This window comes from Nicotiana tomentosiformis, chromosome 1, assembly GCF_000390325.3.
Source record: "Nicotiana tomentosiformis chromosome 1, ASM39032v3, whole genome shotgun sequence".
NCBI classification, from domain to species: Eukaryota; Viridiplantae; Streptophyta; class Magnoliopsida; order Solanales; family Solanaceae; genus Nicotiana; species Nicotiana tomentosiformis.
The window spans coordinates 83,535,923-83,560,787 of NC_090812.1; the positions used below are offsets into that span (position 1 = coordinate 83,535,923).

Genomic DNA, 24,865 nt, shown 5'->3' on the forward strand with positions numbered 1-24,865 from the left:
TTTTCTTTTGGTTTTTCTCTCTTGCCGATTCCAATTTAAGACATCATGTTGATTGTTTTTCTCCTTTTTGGTTACTCGGGGGGATTGGGGAGGATTATATGAGCTCGTCCTGAAGATCATGACTTTTATTTCTTCAATTTCATAAAACATGACAGAACAAGAGAAACATTGTCTCTGTCCTCTCAACTAATATTGAGATGCATGGAATGACTACAAATAACTTCACACATAATCAAAAAGATTCCAAATACTCGAAGGCAGAGGAACCACTAATAGGACATTATTGGAAGTGTAATGGAGAGACTGAGAGGAGAAAGTAACAATCTGTGACATTCATTTGGCAGGTTCAATGACACTAATTTTCTGCAGCCAGCTGAGCAAAGTTAATTGGAGAAACATATTGTGTTGGACCACCGTACAGTGTATTAGCCGCCAACTGTGCAGCAGCTTGTGTTGGGTGGAACAAATCCCAGAATACAAACTTTCTGCGATCTGAACAAAGATTAGCTGTTGCATTACAAATTCCTTCGGCGTTTAGTGTTCCATGTCCACAGCAGGCTGTGTCCACATTTGAGAAGTCTGAAATCCAAGAAAAACAACATTCTCACATTTAGTTCTACTAGTTTGCATATACTCATAGTAGAAAGAGGAACGAAACCCCACATATTTATCAGTTTTACCAAAAGGAGTATTAGACTTATATGAAAGTAAATTGTAGTTTAAAACTTTTATAATTAGCACAGATAATCTAGAGCAGTATAATCACAAATTCTTTCTTAGTTGTAGAACTTTTAATCCTTAGCACATTGTTATTTTGTCAACAGAAGTGCTTACGGAAGGGACGTGGATTATCTATAACGTCTATGGTCATTTTGTATGTGTCCCCTAGCGCATACTTCATCCCGTGCAGCTCTGAGCTTAGGTTGCACATTAGCTTGTCAAGAGCTGAATGGAAACATCGGGCAAAATCATTCATAGGCTCGAAACACTTTGTTGCGTTCAAAAGTCTGTTGGCTGGACAACAACCAACTGGTGGCACACTTATGATGCCAAACTTGCGTGCTCCGAGGCTGTACAAAGTCTGTTATATAGCAAATGTGGTGTTAGCTTCTGATAAACACCATCTTTGAGTTTCTACTTATGCAAGTTGAAGTAAGAATTTTAAGTAGAAGACCAACCTTTATGTGGTTCTCATACGCTTCCATGAGAAGATTGATAAACTCTTCTTTAGGCATTGTACTTCTGGCCTTGAAATAGACAAAGATGTCATTGCTTCCGGTACTGATGCAGAATAAAGATCTTGCGAGCAATACTTTTGTTGATTCATGACCAAGTGCAGCGGTCAGATTTTTGCGTACAGTGACAAATTGGTTGATCTGCTGTGGCAAGTTCAGGACATTCTGTTTGGAGAGAGAGAGAGAGAGAGGTAAAAATACATATTAAGACGTTGCAGTGATAAAAACAAATTCTTTTTTCTTTTGTGAGAGATGATTATTGAGCATATTATTCAGGAATCTGAAGTAATAGTAGTGAAAAGCCTTACCAGCTGTAAACCAGTCGCATCGAGGAGACCAGAACCTCCTGAGGCGAAGTTTACACCTCGATATATTCCCAATTGAAGACCGTATTTCAGGCTGTGAAGAAATAGAAAAGGGGGCGGGCTGCTATTGTATCCGAAAAGCCTTGCTGCAGTTAGAATGTGCAAGATCCTACATTAGCACTCTACATGTAATAGTGAAATGACTGTACCAAGGGTGTGACCTAGTGGCCAATGAAATGAACGAAAATCATGCGAGATAACTGGTCAAATCCCATTAGAGACAAAAAACACTTGGTGATTTTTTCTCATCTGCCTAAGCCATAGCTGGCACTGGGCGGAGTTACATGATACCTGTGTTGTTTGGAGATAGCAGGTACTAGGTGGAATAGTCGAGGTGCGCTCACGCTAGCTCGGACTCCACCGTACCAAAAGATAGTGAAATGGCCCTATATATGACATGATGTAGAACAAGTAGGAATGCCTTCTCAAAATCTTATTGGTTATGTTCCTTAGACCTAATGCTAAAACTTTAGTAATCACTAACCAAGATGATCAGCACTGTTTAGGCCATTGCTGAATCTTCCAGTTGGCCTCGAGTTGACAAAATCAATGCCATTATGAGGAAAGTTAGCTGTTGCATTGCAGTGAGGGATGTAAGAATTAGTTCCAACATCTGCTGTTGAATCCCCTAGTATGAAAATAGGCGGTGGCGCTGGCCGCTGTGCATCAGCATTGACTAAGTTGGGGCCGAATGTAGATAGACTCAGGACAATAAGAAGAGAGAAATGACATATTTTTTCCATGGCGAAAATGAGGTTGTTTTAGTGTAATGCCTTTCTGTCCCCTCTACCTAAATTCTCGGTATGTTTGAGTTAGTTATACATACCGATTCAATATTTTGCTCCGGGAGAGAAGGTAATTTATAGGCTATTCAATTGAGCACAAGAGAATTATGCGTTTATTTTCTAAAGCAGAAGAAGACACTTTACTAGCTAAGCATAAGATTGGGCGGACTGCGCAGTGGTTGGTATGTTTATTTTGCAATATTGTCCCTGACCGGCATTACTTGTGGTGATAATCACACTGTTAAATTAATTATTCCATTCTTATGAAACAGTCAAAATGTCTCTTTTGCATGCGTATTTATCAACTTGGATTATTGAGTCTTGTTCTTTTGAGGATATTTTTCTTATTGCTTTATGCAAAAGAGTTGAAAAGTTCTGCTTGTTCCTACGATGAAAGCAAGTGAGAAATTCTTATATATTTGTTCCTTATTATTGGCCTTAACTTCCATTCTGTATTGGAGATGGTTACTACTTTGGTCTGATGAAGTTATCGATGGAGTAATTATATTTGTGACAGTGACCCCCATGCCCCCAGAATGGATCAATCTTGGCTTCTTAACAGGGAAAACAACATGTATAAACTCTCTGAGACTTGTTACTAGTAATTGGGGTGCTTCAAACCACATTTTATACATAATTAGTGACAGATTACAAACGCCAAAGCTAAGTACATGCCTAATAATTGATAATGCGAATTACAGTGGAAATAATGGGGGTTGGATTAGTAAAATAATTGCAAGTGAAAAATGATTAGCAGCATATAAAGATGACATGAGGTTATTTTTTATATTTTCTTTTGAGAGAACTATAATGCTCTTATGGCTCTACCCCTGGCCCTGCCACAGTGCAAAGCATTCTTTGGGATAGGATATTCGTCGCGGAATGATTGAACTGGTGTATAAACTCGCAAATAAAATTGTTGGCCAAGATACTGCCTTGCCCAGAATTGAGTCCTCAGGTTCCACATTCCTACATTATCCAGGGGTATATATATTGCAGTCCATGATCTTGGATAAACCTGTCAAAGCCAATTTACAAGGCGTCACATTTGTACCTCTAATTCAAAAGTTAGCAAAATGGTACTGTGAAACATAAAAATATTGAGTAATAAATTCATCATTTAATTCTAACCTGTGTGGTACAACGTGAAACTGCGTCTATAAGGTTGTACTGATTTTTACTTGCATGACTCCATCTACCTTCATCCATTCTGTAAAAATAACAATATTTCATTGTTCAATTAAGTACTGAATGCATGTGATTTCTATGGATATGTAGAATGAGATGTTAAGGTGTAATTACCCGACGACAAAGAAAGAGTAACCATCAAGATGCCAGCTTTGCATAATGTTCTCTCTATTCTCAAAAACAATCTCCACAAATGATCTGTAGTCTGCTCCCATAACTGCTGTGTTAAGGTGTATGTGTCGACCTGTAGGCTGATCAGGGATGCTTCCTACTTCGAATACTCCTTTGATTTTGTAATAGTCTGCTAGCTTAAGCGGCGTATCAGCAGGGATGAAAGATACTCCATTAACTGCATATCTCTGTTTTTTATCAACTAAACCAGCAGAATTTGCTAGTCTTATTGTTCTACTGACATTTATCTGACCATAATGGTAGGAGCCTTGCGGGTTTGGTCTTGGTCCACTGGCTGTAAGATTAGTCCTGTAAATCATAGAAAGATTCAGTTTCACAATGCCCCTTCAATTCAAGAACAAGAATAAACCAATTACATGCATTCTCTTAAAATAAATTAAGGTTGTTCCAGAGTGACATGATTTTATAGCCACAAAGTATCCTGACATGTTTAAGACCACAAGTTACAAAAGTCTTTTTTTCTTACTTAAATTTCGTATATAGTCAAATAGCTTCAATAAAATGAACTGGAGGGAGGGAGTACCTAATAGAACGAGCCTGATTTAGGGACCAAGAAATGTCAGTGGTCGGTCCTGGAGGAGGTGGTCCAGAAACCGTTTTTTGGGAGTTGCTGTAGTGAAGAATGGCGGTGGAATTGAGAATTTGAGTGGTGAAGCGGCTGGAAACAGCAATGTAGTAGTCTTGAGCAGGCTGATCTGCAGTGACCAACACTGAGTAGGACTGACCAACATGCACATCAAGAGAAGACAATGTGGTTTGTATTGTGTGAGTTCCCTCAACTTCAATCAACTTCATTTTGTGTCCCTGAATTCGTAAGTTCAGTGTATTTTGAAGTCCCACGTTGGATATTCTTAACCTGTATGTTTTTCCTGGAAAATTATCACCCATTTCAGCTCATTATTCTACACGTGAAAGTTAACAAATGGTTCTAGAAGACGAAACAATCCATTTTGTTTATCGGCATACCTGGTTCAACAGTGAATTTTGCACCATCAGGACCAAGGCCATTAATCTGAATACCATTTGGGAATTTAAGCATCTTTCCACGGTCTAAAACTGTTTGTAATGCCTGAAAATACAAAATAAAGTCATTTTATAGTAACCCGCCAAATTAGTCCAAATTTAAACTGGTGACGTTGTTACTAGTTTGTTGACTTGAACCCGAAATGATCTATCAAGTTTTGGGCTGAAACGGGTCAAGTGAAATTAATTAAATAGTGTTGGAATACCTTGTGATCAGTTTTGTACCAATCTCCAATAAGAATGGTGAAATCTCCAGCAGGTTCAAGGAAAGGGACTGGAATTCTTGGCCTACTGAGAATCCTAATTCCTCCAAATCCACCAGCGGCTTTATGGAATTTAAGAGATGGAAAATAGAAGAAACTTCCTATTTGATCTTTCACTTGCATTATGTACGTGAAATTTTTTCCAGGAGGGATGGGACATGTTGTTCCATATACACCGTCTTCAAACGAATTTTTCCTTTGTTGGAGCCCGTTCCTGCATTGTAAATTTCCAGTAAATTACACACTAGTTAACATATTACAGTACTGTTACTGCCAAATTAAACAATAAAGTTGATTGCATTCTATGTTTTATTTTGATAATTAATAGTATAGTATTGTTTCAACTCATCAAAGATGTTTTTCGTCTATTTTGCTGATATGACTAGATCAAAGTCTCAGCTGCTCCAGAATACTTAAATTTTTCAGGTGAAGGCCGAAGGGAGTTGAAAGAGAATGGAAATAAATTAAAGCCACAACAGTAAGCCCAGAAGAAGAGGATTTATTAACTTATACTAGAAGGAAAATCGTGATATGGACAGATAAAAAGGTGGTTCTTTAGTTTCGTCATTTATGCTTCTGGCGTTTCGTCCTGGACTAAATTTCTAACAAACCACTTAACTCAATGAGTGATTTATATGTTTCATTGATTAGTTACACAAGAGGAATTGTCAAGTGGGTCATTCTTGAAAAAGAAAAGTCTATTTCATGGTGCAAAAAGTGAAAACTTCTAACGATTGTGTAATAAAGATAGAGTTAATTAAAGAAAGGAAACTATAGACTTTACCGGGCACGCGATATACACTTTATTAGAACGTGCCAAAGAGACGTTACATCAGTTTAGTAAATGCATGCAACAGGGAACAAATGTGTTAAAATTATTTATTGCATTTTGAGGTAATCAAATTAGAATTACTATAAATAATTATTTGTTATTAGAGATCATCAAAAATTGATAGCATAAAAAAAGTTGTACATTCCAGTAAAATGAAATTAATTAGAAAGTGAAGCACATACCAAGTGAGAAGAAATGGGTCAGGCAAATCATTATGGACGTTGATGATAAGGTTGTCATTGGTAACACTGTATATATCAGGACCCGGAAATTGTCCATTTATCAGAATTCCCTGTTCACCATCCATCTTGTTATCATTACAATTTTGACAAACAACAGAGACAAATTCAAACGTGCCTTACGCTAGTCGTACGTAGTTTAAGGTTTCAAGAGTCTTAAAAAAAATGAAGATAATGCAACACAACTGAAAAATGACTCTCCTTTTTTCTTTAGTCATTCTTTTTATGTATTGCTAAACATTTATTGTTATTCCATCCATATTTTGTTTTATATAAAATATATAATTATACTATTCAAATTTCCGCATAACTTATTCCGGTAGGAAATGCGGAACTTAGTGAAGCCAAAAAATGAAAAAAATGGTATTAAGATATATTAAGTTTTCTTATATTACCAATCTGAAACTGTATGACTTGTGGGGGTCAGTTTTACAGTGTGATTATTTTTGTTTACTATTGAAGTAAACCAAAAGACATACACCAAAATATTGTATAAGTACCTGTTGGCGAACACCGAGAGGATATATGTCGCCATAGCTGATTCTCCAGTCGAAGTATCTGTATGGATCCTCAGCAACTATTTTATATACCGCCATGTACAGAAACACAAGGGCAATTCCATTTCCCCGATGTAGCAACCTCATTCTGTTCGGTCTCTTAATTAATAAGGAACAACGTATTTAACTAATTGCAACACAAAGTAATAATAGTAATTTGTTCGTAGTATCTAATGAAGATGATAGTTGACGTGTGCATAAAATATAGGCATATATTGGAAATATGAATACAGGTTTACGGACTGTGAAATGCGCAGATGAGTTGCGAAAGAGTTATATATATATATAGATGGAAGTGGGAATTAGGAAAAAGCAAAGAAGCGTCGTCGTAAAGTATGGTTTAATTATTATTAATCAATTAATAACAGAATGAAAAACACGCATCCGAGACTCATGGTTTGGAAGCGCCATAAATCTTGGTGTATTGCCATAGACAAAGTATGAATGAGTATAAGAAACTAAAAAAGAGAGCTGGTCTATAGTTGTAAAACTTGACCCAATATTTCCACTTGTTATTTTGTGCTGGTGGGACCCAACGTCTCAATAGTTCCATCTTGAGATTATATATATGTTAGACTTGACTAAAATTAATTAGCCAAATTAAATTCTTAGGTCATATATATTCTGGTAAATAAGTCTTTTTAATTTTTATAACCAAAAGATTAGGTTAAATGGGACATCATATATACTCTCAAACTTCTTAATGTATGTGAGCCGTACCTATGAGGACGTGAGCACATAATAATTCCCGGGGTAATTACTTCTTCTGATTAAACTTCCAATTTACGCATTAAAAATTCTTATTACTTAAGTATGAACTGAAGAGAAATCATAAAACAGGAGATAGGTGCAATTTCCGCATGGTTATAGTCTTTGGTGACAAATATTATATATTGCTTTTGTAATCTTATTGTCTTAACACGTTATTATCAATTAAAAAAAAGGCAGGCAACTTTTTTTTTATTTTTAATTTCATTCTTTTTAATTTCTAGTCCTGCACCGCGTTGATTGTATTCGTACATTTGCTTCTATTTTATTTTTGATTTAGGCTGGAAACTTCGGTATATCCGTGATTATTGACGGGACACACGGAATTTTTGTGCGTTTCCATAATTTTTATTTATTTTGGACAACCTTACAACTGCCTTTCATGTTTGAGAAATTGGTTTGGTCATACTATTGATGGAAGTTTATAAAAACATGGGAAGCTTCTTTCTTCCTTCCTTTTTCATTTGCTATTGGTGCCTTTAGCTAATTTTTAATTTTCTTGGGCATTTTAACTAGCTGCGTCTAAATTATTATTATTATTATTATTATTATTATTATTATTATTATTATTATTATTATTATAACACTTTGGTGAAGTGAAGTCGCCTTCAATTAAAAGAAAAGAAAATAGCTGTATAAGAGTTTTAACCTTTTGGTTAAGTATGACGTGAAGTCCCCTTCAAGTTCAATATGAAATAAAAAATAGCTTTATTAGAATTTGATCTTTTGGTTACAAGTATAGCACCTTCTTGTAACTCAGCATTTATAAACTTTAAATTTACTTCGATTTTGGTTTTTCTGCTGTTGGCTGACATAATATAGATACAAAGTAAACAATTATGAAAATTTGTCTAAATAAAATTATTTCGTTATAAGCAATTTACTTATATAGATGATTACGAAATTCAACATGATTATCAAGTCAACTCTTTTGATAAACTGTTTTCTCATCTACAGATCCTATCTAAAGTCACGGATCGATCAAAATTGAGTAATACAAGCAATATAAAATTCTCAATGAAAGGTTATTTGGGACAGTCGATAGTGGACTGGACTAAAATTCGCTAATGATCCAGAGTGTTTTTTTTGCACAAACTCATACCCTGTTTGGCCAAGTTACTTTTCGGTCAAAAGTATTTTTTTTTTCTTTTTAAAAATATCATTTTTCCAAAGTTAAGGTGTTTGACCAAGATTTAAAAAAAAGTTAGTGCTTTTGAATAGAAGCAGAAATATTTTTTTAAGAAGCTGAAAAAAATAATTTCTCCCAGAAGCACTTTATAAAAATACATTTGAGAAAAATACAATTAGGGGTCATTTCTTTGGAAAGAAGTTATCCCAGGATTAATTATCCCGGGACTAGTTATCCCGGGATTAGTTATTCCACCTTTCCTAGGGGACAAAAAAAATACTACAATCTCGGGATTAATTATACCGCACTTTTCTCCCAACCTAACATGGGATAAAATCTTCTTACATTTAGTCTCGAAATTAATTATTCCTTATCACTCATACCAAACGAGCCCTTAGAAACACTTTTAAAAGCTTGGTCAAACACTAATTGTTGCTGAAAAGTATTTTTCAAATTAATTAGTCAAACACAAACTATTTTATCTAGAAATGCTTTTTTGAAAAGTAATTTTTAGAATATCACATTTCAAAATAAGCTGATTTTAGAAACTTGACCAACAAACTATTAATAGTTAAAATTAGTCTTATTTCCATGTTAGTACCAAATGGCAGATGAATTACTATTTTTGTCAAGACTCAAATCCACGTGACCGGCATCCGGCATACTACCTGATCCGAGTTAACCAACCCATATGTTAAAACCAAATATAATTGCGGAAGCCAATTGAAAATCTTGTACATTTTCAAATCAAGTCACAATTTTGTTTTTTTATTTCCAAAATCATACATGAAGCTTTTCATAAAAATGATATAATCAAATTAAATAATTATTTGTTTATGCAAGACGTCCACAACCCTATTTTTTTACAATCCAACACAACTATCTATGGAGCCTCTATACCAAAGAATAGAACAAACACTTGGAATAATTTTTACAATAAAAAAATAACATGATAGCTACCATAGTACAACAAAATAAAAGTGGTGCTTCATCATACCTCGAAAAGAGAGTCATCCTAGCCATGTCTACACATCACGTGTCGTACCTTATCCTGAAACATGCAAAAAAAGCGGGACCCTGAATAGGGGCCCTTAAGGGCTGAGCACACCACGATGATGCTCAATAAGTGTCATAGACTCTCTCTAACTTAAGTTCTTGGAACAAACTTTATAAAAACAATGCACAAATATTTGATATAAAACGATATTTTTTTTTATCAATTTATGATCTTTATCATTTTAAATAAAAGATAAGTGAAATATAACCCACATTATAAACTTTTAAAACATTTATATCAATCCAAGATTTTGAATAAAATCATACAAAATCATTCCATTTGCTTTAACATTGAAATCACTTTCGGCTCTTTAGGTCTAAACATAAGAAAATCATCCTTACCTTTCACTGGGAGTACTATACTATCATCGACACAAGAAGGTCAATCAGGTTATGTACCTAGCGGCAAGTATCATATACCCTACTTGCCTAGGTCGTCTCATCGTAGTGCGTACGAATCAACTCAGCCTTACTAATAATAGCACAAAATAGTACCCTCTCGAGGGAGAGCACTCTGCCGTAGTCTGTACCACAAAGTGGTCATCTACGCCTACACCAGCACGTGTAGTTTCATGACGACGAATACAATATATTCGAAGCCAATCTTAGTGAACACAAGTAACTTCCAAAATATTTGATACTCCAAAGTTAGATTCATAGCATTGTAACATCAAATGATCTATTTTTTTTTTATCAAATCATAGCATTAATAGAAAATCTAAACCATTTGAACAAAAATTAAATAAATGACCTTTTACATGTTAAAGCCTTTAGTAATTTAACATCAATCTTTAAAAAGGTACTACAAGTGCTATTCTATTTATCAATTTTCAAAAGAAATACTTTACATGAAAACTTATCTTTAGCACTCAAATATGTATACTCTTATCAATACATAAATTTTTGATAAAAACTTATACCATTTACCTTAAGTGTTATTTTGTCAACAAGATTTAAAATAAGGTTTTATAAAACAACATGACACTACATATGCAACATAATATTTTAGTACATGGAGACATCTGTACTTGTTTGTCCCCACAAGCACGAAAGCACATTTGCAAACAATTTAAGAATTAACTCGAAATATGCTTTTAGAGAAAATCCTTCAAGAAGAGTAAGTTTTAATCAACTTACCTCGTTTTCGCTTTAATAACATTCTTAAGCTTTTAATCCTCCTCCGACATCCTAACATTGAGTAAAATGCTCAGACGCCACCAACAAATTGATATCTACAATTACATATCCCAATTACAATCACAATATGACTCAAAAATATTTATCAATATCCATTTATGGCTCACAAGTTGGCTACAAGCCTCAAGCTCAAATCGTCCAATAGGGTCACTTACCAGCACATTTAACTCAACTCTTATCATTTACTACCCATTTGAAGTCATCAATGATACTACATTAATTCTTCAACACCGCAAATTACTATTCATCGTCTTCCTTAACCAATATTTCCAAAACATTCAATTTGGTGATTACTTAATTGAACACTTCCAATTTAGCTATAAAATGATTCCATAGGTTAATTGCATCCTTTAATTTCATTTCTAAGAACATTATTTATCTTCCCTTCATTTTCTCAAGAACACTATTTATGTCATAAACTAGTGTTTATAAAATCAATTATCCAACCATAACAACTTGAAACAAATATTATAATTACTCTCATCGACTCATAAGAAATGAGTTGAAAGCATTAGGATTACCTTCTCGAAGCTTTTCCTTAAAAATTTAATATTTGGGAAATTTGGTATTTTTGAACAACTTAAAAGATTTTTAGGGATTTTAAAGATTGAATGATGTTAATACTAGTTAATAGGATGTTATTAACTTAAAATATCCATAAAAACTCACCTTGTATTCTTAAGTAGTCCCAAAGGTCGAATCCACCGTGAAAGAACCAATCTCTAGCTCAAACAAATCCCCAAAAAGGGCTGTTGCCCGTGACTGCCTTATATAGGCACAAGTGCTTCAGCGAGTTGTACCTTGCTCTGTGCAAGTTGTACCTCGTATCCCAAGTTTTCCCTGCTGTCACCTTTTACTAAAATGTCCATAACTCCTTCTAGAAATGTCCAAATGAGGAACGGTTTGAAGAGTTAAAAACTAGACTCGAATATCTTTCATTTGATATATTGTTCACTACATAAATCCTTATATATATATATTAAGATATGCTCGTACAAAGTTAGGTCTTGTGCGTACTTATTTAGAACTTTAGTCTATCATGTAATTTCCAACTTGACTTGTCCCAAGAGATCTCCTTAGGCCCTATATCACTTCAAATACACCTCATACACTTGTAATTATGTTCACGGGATATCTTTCATATTATTAATTAACACTCGCATATAAATAAATATAATTAGCACACGTCAGACCTCTTAATGACCTTATAATATTTCGAATTTTTTTTTTTCGGGGCACTACAATTTTGGCCTAATGAGTTATCAATTAATTATTATAGGGTAATCTACATAGTGTATCCGCTCCCCCAAAAATAATAGTAGTTGACAAATATATATTTTTTATATAAAATATAAATTTTTGTATTATATTTATATATTTTATACATAATAATGTATTGTTTTTTGTATATTTGACTTACCATATTATTTTTTTATTGACCGGTCAAATGTATTAAAAGCACTTAATATATTTGTGACAGTGACCAATGCTATGGACCAATCTTGGATTCTTAATGTGGAAAATGACATGCATAAATCCTCGTTAATTGTAATTGGTAACTTTAAACCATATTTTATACATAATTAGTGACTGGAATATGAACATCAAAGCAAAATACATCCCTAATAAGCAATAAAGAATGGGGTTGGATTAGTAAAACAATTGCAAATAATTAGCAGAAAGAAAAAGATGACGAGAAGTCAGTCTTTATTGATAGGTTCTTCTTCCTCTTCAGCTTCCTGGTGTCTTTGAAAGGACTATTATGTTCTTATGGTTCTACCCTTTGCCCTGCCACAGTGCAAAGCATTCTTTGGAATAGGATATTCGTCCCGAAATGATTGAACTGGTGTATAAACTCGCAAATAAAATTGTTGCCCGAGGTATTGCCTTGCCCAGAATTGAGTCCTCAGATTCCACATTCCTACATTATCCAGGGGCACATATATTGCAGTCCACGATCTTGGATAAACCTGTCAAAGGCAATACAAAAATTCACAAGGCGTCACATTTGTACTTCTTACTCAACATTTATCAAAATGACATTGTGAAAAATAATATTGAGTAATGAGTTCATCATATTATTCTAACCTGTGTGGTACAGCGTGAAACTGCGTCTATAAGATTGTACTGTCTTTTACTTGCAGGACTCCATCTACCTTCATCCATTCTGTGAAAATTACAGTATTTCATTGTTTTGATTCAGTAATTAAATGCATGTGGTTTTCTTATGAATAGAATGAGATGTTAAGGAGTAATTACCCGACGACAAAGAAAGAGTAACCATCAAGATGCCAGCTTTGCATAATGTTCTCTCTATTCTCAAAAACAATCTCCACAAATGATCTGTAGTCTGCTCCCATAACTGCTGTGTCAAGGTGTATCTGTCGACCTGTAGGCTGATCAGGGATGCTTCCTACTTCGAATACTCCTTTGATGTTATAATAGTCTGCTAGCTTAAGTGGCGTATCAGCAGGGATGAAAGATACTCCATTAACTGCATATCTCTGTTTTCTATCAACTAAGCCAGCAGAATTTGCTAGTCTTATTGTTCTACTGACATTTATCTGACCATAATGGTAGGAGCCTTGTGGGTTTGGTCTTGGCCCACTGGCCGTAAGATTTGTCCTGGAAATTATACAAAGAATCCGTCTCATATTGTACTTCTAATTCAAGTATAAAGCAAATACATGCATTATTGAAACAATGTTGAAGCACATAATTATCTCATCTAAAAATTTAAGTTTTAACGTGATATCAGAGTAGCCATCCAAAAAAAATCCATGTGTTGGCCCTTGAAAGAATCAGGTCCACACGTGTGGGTGTGTTGAGACATTATATAGTTAAGCTTTTAGATGAGATGATTACACACTTCTAACGAAAAATCAAGAAAGGTATCACACCTGATAGAACGAGCCTGATTTAGGGACCAAGAAATGTCAGTGGTTGGCCCTGGAGGAGGTAGTCCAGAAACCGATTTTCTCGAGTTGCTGTAGTGAAGAATGGCTGTGGAATTGAGAATTTGAGTAGCGAAGCGGCTGGAAACAGCAATGTAGTAGTCTTGAGCAGGCTGATCTGCAGTGACCAACACCGAGTAGGACTGACCAACATGCACATCAAGAGAAGACAATGTGGTTTGTATTGTGTGAGTTCCCTCAACTTCAACCAACTTCATTTTGTGTCCCTGAATTCGAAAGTTCAATGAATTTTGAAGTCCCACATTGGATATTCTTAACCTGTATGTTTTCCCTGGAAAATTGCAAGGAATATTACCCATTTCAGCTAATTACTTGCAACAAATAGTTCCTGAAGACGAAACAGGTCCATTTTGTTACAGTGTATACCTGATTCAACAGTGAATTTTGCACCATCACGACCAAGGCCATTAATCTGAATACCATTTGGGAATTTAAGCATCTTTCCACGGTCTAAAACTGTTTGTAATGCCTGAAAATACAAAATAAAGTCATTTTATAGTAACCCGCCAAATTAGTCCAAATTTAAACTGGTGGTGACGTTGTTACTAGTTTGTTGACTTGAACCCGAAATGATCTATCAAGTTTTGGGCTGAAACGGGTCAAGTGAAATTAATTAAATAGTGTTGGAATACCTTGTGATCAGTTATGTACCAATCTCCAATAAGAATGGTGAAATCTCCAGCAGGTTCAAGGAAAGGGACTGGAATTCTTGGCCTACTGAGAATCCTAATTCCTCCAAATCCACCAGCGGCTTTATGGAATTTAAGAGATGGAAAATAGAAGAAACTTCCTATTTGATCTTTCACTTGCATTATGTATGTGAAATTTTTTCCAGGAGGGATGGGACATGTTGTTCCATATACACCGTCTTCAAACGAATTTTTTCTTTGTTGGAGCCCGTTCCTGCATTGTAAATTTCCAGTAAATTACACACTAGTTAACATATTATCAGTGCTCTTAATTACTGGCAAATGCAGTTAGTTCATCTGCGGATAAAAGTTCATGATTCTTGATTTTGGCTAAGCTTATAAGCACATTTTGGCTCATCTACGCATTTGATAAACACCCAAAGTGCTTATAAGCTAAAATTAGTTATAAGTCATAAGTTGGTTACCCTCGGCTTATGGCTTTTCAGCTTATAAGCATTTTTAGTTTGACCAAAACTTTTACTAGTTTAAACTTTATAATATTTTTTAATTCACAAAATATTTTTCCCAATATAAATTTCCTAACTTTCTCTTCATTCCATATTCGTTGTTCATCATTTTCTTTACAAAGAATATTTTTAATTAATAATCTTTTGTAAAGCTTTTAAGAGTATTTAATCATTTTAACAAAAGAATAGTTTATTAGCACTTTTCTACCAAACACATCAACTGATTATTATTAGTTTCAGCATGTCTACCTAACCACGTAAATGTCTATTTAAAAAATCAGTTCCAGCGCTTAAAAATGCTTTTCAGCACTTCAAACTTATCAGCTATTTACAATCAGTTAATCCAAACAGGCTCTTAGTTATCTAAAAAAAGATGGTCTAAACATGCTTATTTATGTTGAATAATTTGACACATTTTATTGTAATTGTCCCATTTTTTAACTTCATTCTTGTCATCTCCTTATGACTCCTCATTAATGAACTTCTCCCCCTATTTTTTTGAAAAAGTAAAATACAATTTTGTTAAGCATTTAATAAGTACTTGCATTGATGGTATGCCTATGTTAAGCATTTTGGTACTTTTTCACCACATACAAAACAATTTCATTTCCTTTACTGATGTGATAATTGGATCAAAAAGAATTCAGGTGAAGGGAGTTGAAGGAGAATGAAAATGACCCAACAGTAAGCCAAAGAAAAAGAGGAAGTACCATGGAGTATAGTAGTATATATAGAAGGAAAATCGTGATGAATGGACAGATGAAAATGTGGTTCTCTTTCGTTTCTTCATTTATGCTGTTGGTGTTTCGTCTTGGACTACTTTTCTAACAGACCACATTACTGAATGAATGATTTATAGGTTTCATTTATTAGTTGCGCATGACTGGAACTAAGTCGTGGTCAAGTAAGGCATTCATGAAAAACAAAAGTTTATTTCATGGTCAGAAGGTAAAATTTTTTAACCATATATTGTGTAATATTACAGATGATAAAGGGAGAGAAAAACAATGAACTACAGACTCTATACTAGGCTATATACTCATTATTAGAATGTAAGAAAGAAAATTTACACCAGTTAAGATGCATGCAAACAGAAAAAAAACAAAAAACGAAGCACATAAATATACCAGGTAAGAAGAAATGGCTCAGGCAAGTCATTATGGATGTTAATGATAAGGTTGTCGTTCGTAACGCTGATTATGTCCGGACCCGGAAATTGTCCATTTATCAGAATTCCCTGTCGCCATCGTCCAACATAAGAACATTAGAATTTTAATAGAATTATAGCATTCGTCGACGTACTAAACACGTCCTGAATATATATATGTAGGTATACCTGTTGGCGGACGCCAAGAGGATATATATCGCCATAGCTAATTCTCCAGTCGAAGTATCTGTAAGGATCCTCTGCAACTACTACTCTACAAACTGTCTGCATGTAGAGAGCTACAACCGCAAACCAACACCATCTTCTTCCATTTTCCAACCTCATTATTCTTAATTAAAGAATAAAGTAATAAATTAATTAGTAATCTCTGATGGATCGGAGAAGATCTTTGATGTGTGTATATATATATATATATATATATATATATTGGTATATTAGAATATGAAAACAGGTTATGCACAGAGGGATATTGAGATAGGAGAGTAATATATATAGATATATAGGTGGAAGTGAATTGAAGGAAAAAGAAACGAAGCGCCGTAAGGCATGAATAATTGTTGTTAGTACGTAACAGAAAAACACGCATCCGTGACTCCATGGTATATGCCAGCAGGTTGCCAATAGTGTGAATACTTATAATTAAGAAAACTATAAAAATAAAAAATAAAAAAGAGCCGTAAAAGGGAACTTTGTCACGCTGGTTTATTAGATGTAAAATAAAGACCCTACACCCTCCACTTGTGAATTCTGATTTTTCGTAGAACTCCCCTAGTCTCAGTGCTGGTGGGACCAACTTCTCTAAAATGACTTTCTAAATCTAGCTAAAACTAGTTACCCAAAATTCTTAGGTCATATAAATTCTTGTACACAATTTTGTTTGGAAGTATAACCAAAAGATTATGTAAAAGAATAAAGAACAAAATATTCTCAAGCTTCTTTTTACTGATGAGGGTGCGAGTTGCGACTACGCAATTTAAATTACAACTTAAAAAATTTCAATTTAGGCGTTGAAGTCTTACTTCATTGTTTTGTTTCACTAATCATCAATAATATCACATATATGAACGTCGACTGTGAAAAGAAAATCTATAATTTAAATCGCACCTGACTTATATAAGATTGTTCTGGTATCTCGTAGAAGATCGCTTGCTTCTTTCTCTTTAGGATTCCTTTTTTTCGAGAGAGATGGTTAAGTTCTCGTTTTATTCTTCAATTTGTTGGTGAAAAAGATGGTCTTAATATAATTTAGGACTTAAGAGTTCCTAAAATTATTAGGACTCCTTCGTGTCTTTATGAAGTGACAACTCTTCAGACATATGAGTTAGTTTCCCAATAGATGTCTTCTTTCTATTTTCATTTTTCTCTTATATATATATATATATATATATATATATATATATTAATGATTAGGATTTCTGTTATGAGCTTGCAAGATGTATAACCAAAAAGAAAAAGAAAAAATCCTTTACATTATTTATGAATAAAAGTTAAACCCACATCCCAAAAAAGAAAAGTATAAACCCGCAACAGTGCGTTACCCTAAAGTGGAGCTTGAGTGACTTTGCATAATTACAAAATACATTCATCTCTTTGAAGGAAAATTTTAGGACTGCATCAAGCTACCTTATTAATTAGGGAAATCATAAAATAGAGTAATTTGTAAAAGAAGAATTAACCCAAATAGCCGCCCACCCAATCACTTAAATTAAAAATAGCCGGTGGAGATATAATATATATATATATATATATATATATATATATATATATATATATATATATATATATATATATATATATATATATATATATATATATATAATTTTTATATATATTGTATAATTATATATAATCAATATATAATTTATGTATATGATTTAAAAAATAAACAATGAATATGACCGGCTCTTCGCGACAAATATTGCCTTTGTTATCTTTTACTGTTTGGACACGTAACTTTCCATACAAATCAACATAAAGCTGGCAACCTTATTTATGTTATAAGAAAAATTAAATTATGGTGGATGTCTACTCTTCCTCCATGATCTTCTCAAATGCTTAATAACATATTCAATGACATATTTCTATACTTAATGACATAATCAATGACATATTTTTCTTCACTTTTCATGCCTATATAAATGCCTTGTAATAGATAGGAAAATACACACAATTGAAGAAGAAAATCTCTTCCTTCTCTCTATCTCCATTTCTTGTTCATGTTTTACTAAATTGCTTTTATTTCATAACAACATTTCTTGTTCATTTTTTACTAAATTGCTTTTATTTCATAACAACATGTCTTGTTCATGTTTTACTAAGTTGCTTTTATTTTATAATACATTATCAGCACGAATTGCTCATTTCATAATCTTCTATGTCAAGACTATGTAAGTTATAAGCAGGCAATGAGATCAAGTACAATAAAAAATGTCTTGGATGATAATACAAAGATAAGTTTTACATCCATCTAAACCCATTCATATTTTCATATCTTTGCATTAACTTTATGTGCAGTGTTTAGTGAAAATATTTTTTTCAATTGTATCCAGTGAAATAAAGAACTGGAAAGGTATGTCTTTATTTGCTACATCTCTTATAGGACAAAGATAATATTCTAACGTATATATATGTTCTGACCTTTTACATACTATGATAGATAATTATTAAGGTAATTTAGTAATAATATTTTTACAATCACATGATGTATTTCATTGAAAGCAAAATTATCAAATATTTAGGCGATTTTATAGTACCTTACAAATTTGGCATTCGAATATACAATCAATATAAACTCATTATAGTTATAATTTATAATAGTCACAGTTATGCATTAAGCCTTAAATATTTTTGCTAGAAACATAAGGCTCATTCCTCCATATTGAATTTTTTGGTGAAGTTCTTATAGTCTTTGAAATATAAGTGGTTATAGGTTATCTGCACCTTTTCCCTAATTAATTTATTAAAATGTAAAAGTGATTGTATTATTTGAAAACAAAATGGCATATATCTTAACTAGCATTTTTGTTGCAGAGGAACTGTTTCAAGATTGAAATAATTATATGTGTCTTCTTGAAAGTTAATTTACTTATGCCTATAATTATGAAGTAATAATATTTTAAAGGCTCGAATGCGAGTCATAGTGAATTTTAGCCCATTATGCCAAAGTTTGAGGGTAAGACAATGGGTTCAAGTCCCAACACACTATGTTGATGAAAAGACGTTGGATTCAAGTTCCAACGCATTATGGCCTAGCATGCCTTTATATGGGTAAGGCATTGGGTTTGAGTCCTAATGCACCATATTGATAATAATAATAACTAAAGAAAAAATAATGTAATTTTCATAAAAAAGCATGAAGCTTGTCCCACTTGATTTGCTCCATTCTTAAAGTGAATGTGATAACAGTGCATGATAAGTCTAAATAAAGATAAGTGGTTGACCAATGAATGTGGGCGTGCGAAAGGCCAAAATAATAATAGTTATCACTATGGTAATTATAAAAAGGGAGAAATTCTTTGAAGAGAATGTGACTTGTGATAAACATTGAGATTGCATACTCATTCCTGAAAGTGAATGTGAAAATATATATATGATAAAGATTATGCATAATAATGTACTTGTGCATAGTTGGATAAATACTACAACTCACCTCTAAGGGAGGTTTGAGACAAAGAAAGATAATGAATATTATTGTGTAGTTACATAAATATATCATTGGTCGCATGCATATGATACGCCAAAATATATTTTGTCATGCCTTATGAAAGTTATTAAAAGCAAAATTAAAGCAAAAAAATTATTTTGCTTGTGATGATTTTGAACATTACAATTATTATGATATGATTCTCTTTGTGAAGGAGACATTCATTATATGGATGGTGTGACAAAAGATCTTGTAGTACAAAAACAGTTAAGAGCTCTGAAAGAACTAATTTGTTACTACCCGGATGAATGAAATTGTTCATAACATTAATATTGTAGTAAGTCTCAAAAGAAATATTTTGATTTATAAATATATTAGCCAAAGTGGTTGGCATATTGAGACTATAAATGAAAAGAAGATTGAATATCTTTATATTACTATAATCATACTGGGTAAATATGAAAGGTTACTTGACTTTTCTTTTATTTGTACTAGACAAGTATAAGCATGATGATGCAATCACAAGCCACAAGTAAACTAGAGGTTTACTGAAATAAATATTAGTTGGCATGACCGGTTGACCATTTCGGTTCAATTATGATGCGAAAAAATTAATTGAGAATTACATTGGCATATATTGAAGAAATATAAGATTCTTCAAGAATTCTCTTATGCTGCTTATTATCATGATATACCAGTTAAGGTTAGGGATTGAATCCCTTGATTTCTGGAATGAATAAAAGGTGATAAATATATGGGCCCAGTCACCTTCCATGTGGACCGTTTACTATTATATGATTTTCATAGATGCATCTATTTTATGGTCACATGTGCATTTGTTATCAACTTGTAGTTTGGCTTTTGCAAGATTGATTGCTCAAATTATTAGAGCACAGTTCCAGAATATAAATTATGATGATTTATCTTGATAATACTGGTTTAAATCCAAGTTGGTTTAGTAGAAATTGTATGCCTCCAATTATATCTAAACCATTGGTTATGAGAACAAAATTGCCAAAATAAAATTTGGTATTTGATGTATTATTTAATATACAACAGCACTTGTAAGCATCTAGCCAAGTTATGATAAGTTCTCCCTATCACAATCAGTTCAGGGTCAGGAACCAAATAATTTCCATCTACAAATATGAATGTGCTATATGATTTAATTGTTCCACCACAGTGCACAAAGATGGATCCCCAAATAAGGCTAGGGATATGTGTTGGTGATCTCAACAATAGGGGGAGAAAATGGGCAGCTGAAAAAGTAATGCATGAAATGAATTATTATGAGTACATCGAGATCCTCGTACGAGAAAATGTGAACTTGAAGTTCAAGTGATAATTCATTTGTAAAATATTGTCAGGCATATTTGCTGACCCAAAGCTAAATATCATATTCAGCTGCTAATGCTCCAAATAAAATAAAGTCCATAATGAATAGAGTCCACGGCATGCATAAAGCATAATAGACTAATCGGTTCCAAAGATAAAACTCCTTGAAGAAGGAGAGGAGCAAATGTTCAAGATGGTCATAATAAGGAGGCAAGTGCTCTAGAAGAGCACCACGATATAACACTTCATAAGACCTCATGGGAGAGGCTCAGGTACCTGAAAATAATAAGATAAAGAGATCTCAATAAGTTATGTCTTTATTGAATAATAGTAGAACCGATATAAAATGATCGTCGACGATATTGTTAATATAATGTAGCGCTCAATATTATTAATATTGACGAGGATCTTGAGCTCAAATCTATCATGAAATTTGGACAGATAAATAATTGGCCAAATGAAAAGTACGCAATGAAAATTGATTTCACATGAAAAATATGAAGTTGGACGGATAGTCCCAACACCTGAAAGTATAAAGCCAGTTGAGGTATAAATGTGTTCTTGTGCGGAAAAAAAGAAGATCAAGTCGATAGACATAAAGACGACTTGTGTCACAAGAAGATTTGTAAATATCCTGGCATTGATTATATAGAGACATGTTCTCCTGTGGTGGATGTCGCCATTTTAGGTTTTAATCTGACAATACAAGAAAAATGTGATATGCGTATAATGGAAATCATTGAAGGATTTAAATTGTTCTGAAGCATATTAAGGTTTCCAAGTAATTTATTAAATAAAGCTTCAAAAATCCTTATACGGATTGAAACAATTAGGGCACATGTGGTATAATCGCCTGAGTGAGTACCTGTTGAAAGAAAGGTACAAGAATGATTCAATTTGTCCTTGTGTCTTTATAAAAAGATCTGGATCTAAATTTATTATAATCACCGTGTATGTTGATGATTTAAATATCATTGGAACTCCTAGGGAGCTTTCTAAAGCAGTAGAGCTTCCTAAAGTAGTAGACTATCTAAAGAAAGAATTTGTAATGAAATCTTGGAAAGACAAAATTTTGTCTTGGTCTACAAATTGAGTATATGAAAGATGGAATTTTTGTCCATCAATCAACATACACTAAAATGATTTTAAAGCGATTTTATATGGATAAAGCACATCCATTCCGACCTCATGAAAATAATGAAGAGCTTCTTGGTCCTGACGTACCATATCTTAGTGCAATTGGTGCACTAATGTATCTTTCTAACGTTACAATGTCTGACATAACTTTTTCAGTTAATGTCTTAACAAGATATAGCTCTGCTCCTACAAGGAGACATTGGAATGAAATCAAACACATATTGCGGTATCTAAAAGGGACTATCGGTATGGAATTATTTTATGAAAATGATTACAGTCCCGATCTTGTTGGTTATGCCGATGCTGGGTATTTATATGACCCACAAAAGGTTCGATATCAAACAGGCTATATGTTTACATATGGAGGCACTGCCATATTTTGGAGATCGACTAAGCAATCAATCGTGACTACTTCATCTAATCATGATGAGATAATTGCTATTCATGAAGAAATTCGAGAATGTGTATGGTTGAGGTCTATAATACACCTTATTCGAGACAAATATGGTTTGAAGTGTGACAAACCACCCACAATTTTGTATGAAGACAATGCAGCATGCATATCCCAGTTGAAGGGAGGATTCATAAAATGGGATAGGACAAAGCACATTTCACCAAAGTTATTTTTTACACATGATCTTCAAAAGAATGGTGATATCAATGTGCAACAGATCCGTTCAAGTGATAATATGGCTGATTTGTTCACCAAATCTCTACCGATGTCAACCTTTAAGAAACTAGTGTACAAGATTGGGATGCGAAGGCTCAAGGATGTGAATTGATGCTCTCATCAGGGGGAGTTAATACGCGTTGTACTCTTTTTTCCTTACAAAGTTTTGTCCCACTGGGTTTTCCTTACAAGGTTTTTAACGAGGCAACCAAAAGGCGTATTTCTAAATATGTGTACTCTTTTTCCCTCACAAGGATTTTTTTTTCCCATAGGATTTTTTTTTTTAATAAGGTTTTAACGAGGTACATTATCTATGGACATCCAAGGGGGAGTGTTATAAGAAAAATTAAATTATGGTGGATGTCTACTCTTCCTCCATGATCTTCTCAAATGCTTAATGACATATTCAATGACATATTTCTATACTTAATGACATAATCAATGACATATTTTTCTTCACTTTTCATGCCTATATAAAGACCTTGTAATAGATAGGAAAATACACACAATTGAAGAAGAAAATCTCTTCCTTCTCTCTATCTCCATTTCTTGTTCATGTTTACTAAATTGCTTTTATTTTATAACAATATTTCTTGTTCATGTTTTACTAAATTGCTTTTATTTCATAACAACATGTCTTGTTCATGTTTTACTAAGTTGCTTTTATTTTATAACAATTTATTTATTTTTAGTTTCATTATTTCTATGTCCTGAGCGCGTTGAATTGTACTCGTAAATTTGCTTTATTTTAATTTTCTTTTGGTCTAGTTACTTCGGTGTATCCGTGGTTATTGACGGGACACACGGAATTTTTGTGCGTCTCTGTAATTTTTATTTATTTTGAACAACACTACAACTGTCTTTCATGTTTTAGAAGTTGGGTTGGTATTCTATTGGTCATATATATTCGTACACTAGTGAAGTTGCGCGATAGTAATAAACTTAAGTAGACTAATAAGTGATATTTTTATAAATTTGTTGGATAAAAATAATTCTTATTATTTTACGTATATAGAACTAAATTTTGTAATTGATTAAATCACAAATACAAATCTGTTCATTAGTATTATTAGTGGAATCTTTGAAGATGAGAAATTGACAATTATCTCCTTACCAAATCCACCCAATCCTATCTTGACGATTACTGAATGAATCGACATGTATTTTTCAAATTATAAAATATTTAAAAATTAGCAGTGGCATTAAGAATATCATTAACTCCTATATATCTTTTTGTGTACAATTTTTAGTAACAACAATTGGGCATTTGAATAAATGGCAATTAGGATGAGATCTCTCTAAGAACTAATTTTCTAGCAATGGTATGACAAATGAAAGAGGGTATTTTCCATAATTCTCAAAGACAAAAATTCCACTTACAAATCAAATAGCCAAGGCACATTGCTTAAGAAGCAAAAGACTACTTGAACCTATGCTAATACTACATGCATCTAATAGGGTATGTGCATTTGGGCACTCAACCAACAATATTATCTATTGATTTAAAATTTTGCAATGGTAAGTGTCACGCCCCAAACCTGAAGGGACGTGGCCGGCACCCGGTACCATACTCGGCCCGAGCGTATCACTCTGTAACTGTGAACTCTAGAGGAATAACCCTCAACCTACGCCGATGAGACCATATTCTGAATCATCTAAAAATATCGTCTGTCTCATCTAAGGGGTAAACATACCCAAAAACTCATATATATATATAAATGTACAGACTGAGGAGGCCGCCGTGAACATCTACTGTTATACAAACTATACAGGACTTGTCTACAAGCCTCTAGAGATAGTTGAACTGTATCATGGTCGGGACAGGGCCTCGACCTACCCATCAAACCTGTATATATATAACAGACTCCAAGGTCTAGACCTGGTAACTCCGGGGAAGTGGAGCTTACCAACCAAGCTGATATTTGGCTCTGTCTACTGGGAAGGTCTATCCA

General features: G+C 33.4%; 3 protein-coding genes across 4 annotated transcripts; all 3 read right to left on the reverse strand.

The window, feature by feature from the left end:
- Nucleotides 1-104: 104 nt before the first annotated feature.
- On the reverse strand, nucleotides 105-2,444 carry LOC104120772 (GDSL esterase/lipase At5g55050-like). Its single transcript, XM_009632608.4, has 5 exons — nucleotides 2,085-2,444; nucleotides 1,544-1,686; nucleotides 1,179-1,400; nucleotides 835-1,081; nucleotides 105-579 (listed from the first exon to the last, which is right to left on the reverse strand). Exons 1-5 carry the CDS (start codon nucleotides 2,341-2,343, stop codon nucleotides 356-358), a joined length of 1,095 nt encoding a protein of 364 aa, XP_009630903.1. The 5' UTR covers nucleotides 2,344-2,444; the 3' UTR covers nucleotides 105-355.
- A 514-nt stretch (nucleotides 2,445-2,958) lies between these two features.
- On the reverse strand, nucleotides 2,959-6,937 carry LOC104120771 (L-ascorbate oxidase homolog). The gene is made up of 8 exons (XM_009632607.4): nucleotides 6,623-6,937; nucleotides 6,066-6,175; nucleotides 4,995-5,265; nucleotides 4,732-4,834; nucleotides 4,289-4,634; nucleotides 3,688-4,053; nucleotides 3,517-3,595; nucleotides 2,959-3,403 (listed from the first exon to the last, which is right to left on the reverse strand). Exons 1-8 carry the CDS (start codon nucleotides 6,764-6,766, stop codon nucleotides 3,191-3,193), a joined length of 1,632 nt encoding a protein of 543 aa, XP_009630902.1. The 5' UTR covers nucleotides 6,767-6,937; the 3' UTR covers nucleotides 2,959-3,190.
- On the reverse strand, nucleotides 3,338-16,525 carry LOC108942782 (L-ascorbate oxidase homolog). Of its 2 annotated transcripts, none has more exons than XR_011411401.1 (8): nucleotides 16,297-16,525; nucleotides 16,088-16,197; nucleotides 14,437-14,707; nucleotides 14,171-14,273; nucleotides 13,730-14,075; nucleotides 13,089-13,454; nucleotides 12,844-12,996; nucleotides 3,338-3,439 (listed from the first exon to the last, which is right to left on the reverse strand). XR_011411401.1 is itself a non-coding variant. In XM_009632606.4 (8 exons), exons 1-8 carry the CDS (start codon nucleotides 16,450-16,452, stop codon nucleotides 12,590-12,592), a joined length of 1,641 nt encoding a protein of 546 aa, XP_009630901.2. In that variant the 5' UTR covers nucleotides 16,453-16,523; the 3' UTR covers nucleotides 12,346-12,589. The 2 variants fall into 2 exon arrangements, 1 of the variants encoding a protein (XP_009630901.2); XM_009632606.4 differs by lacking the exon at nucleotides 3,338-3,439 and adding an exon at nucleotides 12,346-12,799 and having other exon boundaries at nucleotides 12,918-12,996; nucleotides 16,297-16,523.
- Nucleotides 16,526-24,865: the final 8,340 nt, after the last annotated feature.